Here is a 3,747-nt window from a genome sequence, read left to right on the forward strand (position 1 = left end):
ATTTTGCTCTCCATATCCAGGGATATATGTGACTACTACCAAGAATCTAATGATTAGAATATTAATTATTATCTGAGCAAAAATTTCTAACGTGAATAATATTTTAATTATAGTAATTATGAATATTCAAATTTTGATTGAAAATAATTGGGTGTGTTCGAATTGTAAAATTTGATGAGTTTTTCCCCTAGAACTAAACTGATTTCGCCATTTAAAAGAAGGTGTTACACACCAGCTAAAGGTGAAATGTGTAGATAAGATATCTAAAATATTTATTTATAGACATCTTATGTGCAACTTATCCTTCCTGCATTAGAAAAGGTAGTTGAAACAAATCGCAATATTTTCGAGCACTCGTTATTGTCCCTGAAATATTACTTTAACCTGTATCTCGAAAACAAAGCGTTTGCAAGCCCATGTTTACAGGACATTTCTTCTAAAAATTATCCAAGGAATGTGTCTGTTCACAGTCAACTGTGGATTCAATAGATTTCAATTACATATTATATTCCTTACAAATTGATATTGCATTTTTGTTCCTTAAATCATCATATTCGATTTTGGCGATTGACATACTCATTTATTTCATTAGATAAAGTGATTTTCTTTGTAACCGTGAGAAAATTGAACCCTGCATTGTTCATTCATAAGCACGCGAAGAATTCGTTCAAACAATGTGAATAAGTTCAGTTTGAACATGAAAGATTGTCGTAGAGTCGTCGATATCTTGAATTGTGCCATGAACATTTTTGGATGTTCGTTATCAAAAAATGGAAAGTTTTTAGATGCCAGACCTCCCTCAATAGCTTTGTTTCTGTTGGTCTTATTTTACCTGAGCTCACTCAATGAATTTTGGAGTACAAACACTTCTTATACCAAATCAACGCAAGAGCCCGTTGTTCTTCTTATTGGAGGATTCTCAGCTTGTATGATACTGTTTTATCGCATCAAAAATAGATATTATTTCGAGAAATTGATGAATTCACTTCATAACGAGAGTTTTGAAGTATCCGATATTCAAAAAAGAAACTACGGAATTATATTGAGAGTGACTATTATATTTACTGGTGTTCTTATTATTATTGTCTTCAAGATATATGTTGATGTTGAACATTGGAGTTCCAGAAAAGTAAGTCTTCTGGCGGATTATGTTTCAACTGTAATTATCTATTTTGAGTTGATATACATCGTCAGCCTTTTGAATTTTTTAAGACATGCTGTAGACCGCAATCTGAAAATGATTAGATCTTTCATAAGTATATCTGACAGTTTTCCTCCATACAAAATGACCCAAAGTGAAAATGCAGATTTGATTATTATTGATTGGACAAGGAATTCAATATCTTTAGAAAATCACAAAAAGGCTAATCAGTTTATCGTTGCTGCCATTGACTGTATGTCTTTTTTGTTTGATATTTTTGATTTCTTTTCTCAAACATTTGAAATCACGGTAAAATTTTGCTACGGTACTTTTATTACACTGCTTTATCAACAGATCTATCTCATTTTGCGAGAATTCTGGATTCTAGAGCATCTAAGGGAAACTGTATACTTTTTGTTATTGTTGGTGAGTCAATATACCTAAGACTAACATTATGAATTTCTGTCGTTTTTTCATTTCTAGGGAATTTTTCTCTATATGTACTACATTTACTTTTCACTTAGAAAAACGTTGAAAATTTTCAGCATATTAATTTTGGAGAAGCTGTTCATTTATGGAATCAACTGTAGCTTTGATGATGATGAAAAAATAAAAAAATTGAATTTGCTGCATGAGAATATAATCAAGAAAATGACAATTAGAGTACAATATTATGGACGATACGCTGACAACAAAATTTGGAGCACCATCTTATTAACGTTTATTATTAGTACCACATTACTGAAATTTTGAAGAATTTTGAAATACTCTGAAAGTTTTAAGACCTAGGTATATCCTATATTACAAAAACGTGAAAATTCTAAGTAGGCTAGTCTAGTTTTGTTTTTTCTTTGAACTATTGCAAAAGCTCAATGCTGGTAGCAATAAATGTACAATAGAAATTGTCGCAAGGAAATTTGATCAGGAAAACTACAACAATACCATTCTATAGGAACAATATACGGTAAAAGCTGATATTTATGGTTCTTTGTATGCAGTATAATACCTTCTATTGTAATAGGATTAGACAATAATCGTGTGGTGTTCAGATTTTTTTTTCCATCCGTTATATTGTTTGATAGCGAACTAACTCTATAACTGTATAAGCTGTCTAATATATTTGAAAAATAAAATATTTCTCTACTTATCTTAAATACAAGAAAGCCATGAAATTAAATACTTCTTCATTGAAAAATGAAATGAAAATTTTATTTTTCGTTAGTTCAAAGATTACCATAGAACTCCACAAACCTAAGATCTTAGAATAAAAATAATATTCTATGTTCTAAGCCTAAGATCAACAGATTCATCGATTTTTGTTTAAATTCTATGGTGGATTAAAAAATGACAAAGAAATTATTTTACCTACTCAAGAAAAAAGAAGTTGATTTTATGATAATGAAAAAAGTTTTTGCTCAAAAGTGCATTGGGTAATTGGGTATTTTATCTCTTCTGAAGAAATGTTCGAGTTTATACCTTCATCTTCGCATTTATTTCGTATCAAGGAAAAGAATAAATGCATTGTTCCAATTTTTCTAGCTACAAATTTTTAATATCACAAATGAAATGATTCTGTTGAAAAAAGTAAGTACCTAATAAACCATTAAATTTTGTTCAATTGTACGAAAAAACCACTCAATAAATATAATAAATACCAGATTAGAGATTCCTCTTGAAAATTAGTACAAAAAGGGACATTTTCAAAGATAGTTTTGAAAAAAAAACATTTCTTAAAAAAGAACAAGAGCGCAAAAGCGGACTTAATTCATGTCAATACTTTTCGTCTTTTGGATCATTATTTCAAATAATAAATCTTTTTCATTGAATGATTTTTTCTCCACGTTTAGGGATAGGTATATAAAAAATTCGTCTTTCCGCCGTTCAGAGAGTTTCCTAAAATTATGGAAGCGTATAAAATTTTATACAAAATGATTTGTTATACTGCATCAATCCTCTAAGCTTAGGAATACGATCCATGAATTTCGAAGGCAAAATAAATAAATATTTTGATGAAATATTGTAGGAGTCCAATAAAACACTTTCGAACGGCAATATTTATGAAATGTCTTGTCGAATTTTACTCATTATCATAATCAACCGCGGTATTCAAGATTTGAATGTACCCTAAACATGTCAAGTTTCTAGGTTTTTCTGTTCGAGTTACCATGCTCACGGATGGACGGACAATCATACTTGAATTTGACCAGGGATTCAATTCGAAAATTACATTTTGACGAAATGATAGAGCGATTTTGAGAAACCATTATTGCTATCTACAGTGAGGAATGCAAAATAAAAATTTCACCATCTTTCCTTATTTACTATTTCAGCCGTTTTTTTTCGGTTTTAGTAAATGCAACTACTACAAATACTGCTATTTGTCTTTACAAATGATTTTATAGAGAAGTGGTTGATGAAAATTAATAGGAAAATAATCCCTTAAATAGTTTCTTCTAGGAAACTACTAGGACCACAAAGAAGTACATAAAAGCATCAGAAGATGTCTCTGGAGTTGCTCAAAATCGCCAGCACGGAATAGAACACTCCTTCCTTTCTCTATTGAAAAAGTGATAGGTTATGTATGTCAGAAAATGTACATTTTTCTG

General features: G+C 30.1%; 1 protein-coding gene across 1 annotated transcript; it reads left to right on the top strand.

Annotated features, from left to right (window-relative positions):
• Positions 1-87: 87 nt before the first annotated feature.
• Positions 88-1,894, top strand: LOC123677158. The gene is made up of 2 exons (XM_045613702.1): positions 88-1,567; positions 1,625-1,894. Exons 1-2 carry the CDS (start codon positions 698-700, stop codon positions 1,892-1,894), a joined length of 1,140 nt encoding a protein of 379 aa, XP_045469658.1. The 5' UTR covers positions 88-697.
• Positions 1,895-3,747: the final 1,853 nt, after the last annotated feature.

This window comes from Harmonia axyridis, chromosome 3 (genome assembly GCF_914767665.1).
Source record: "Harmonia axyridis chromosome 3, icHarAxyr1.1, whole genome shotgun sequence".
NCBI classification, from domain to species: Eukaryota; Metazoa; Arthropoda; class Insecta; order Coleoptera; family Coccinellidae; genus Harmonia; species Harmonia axyridis.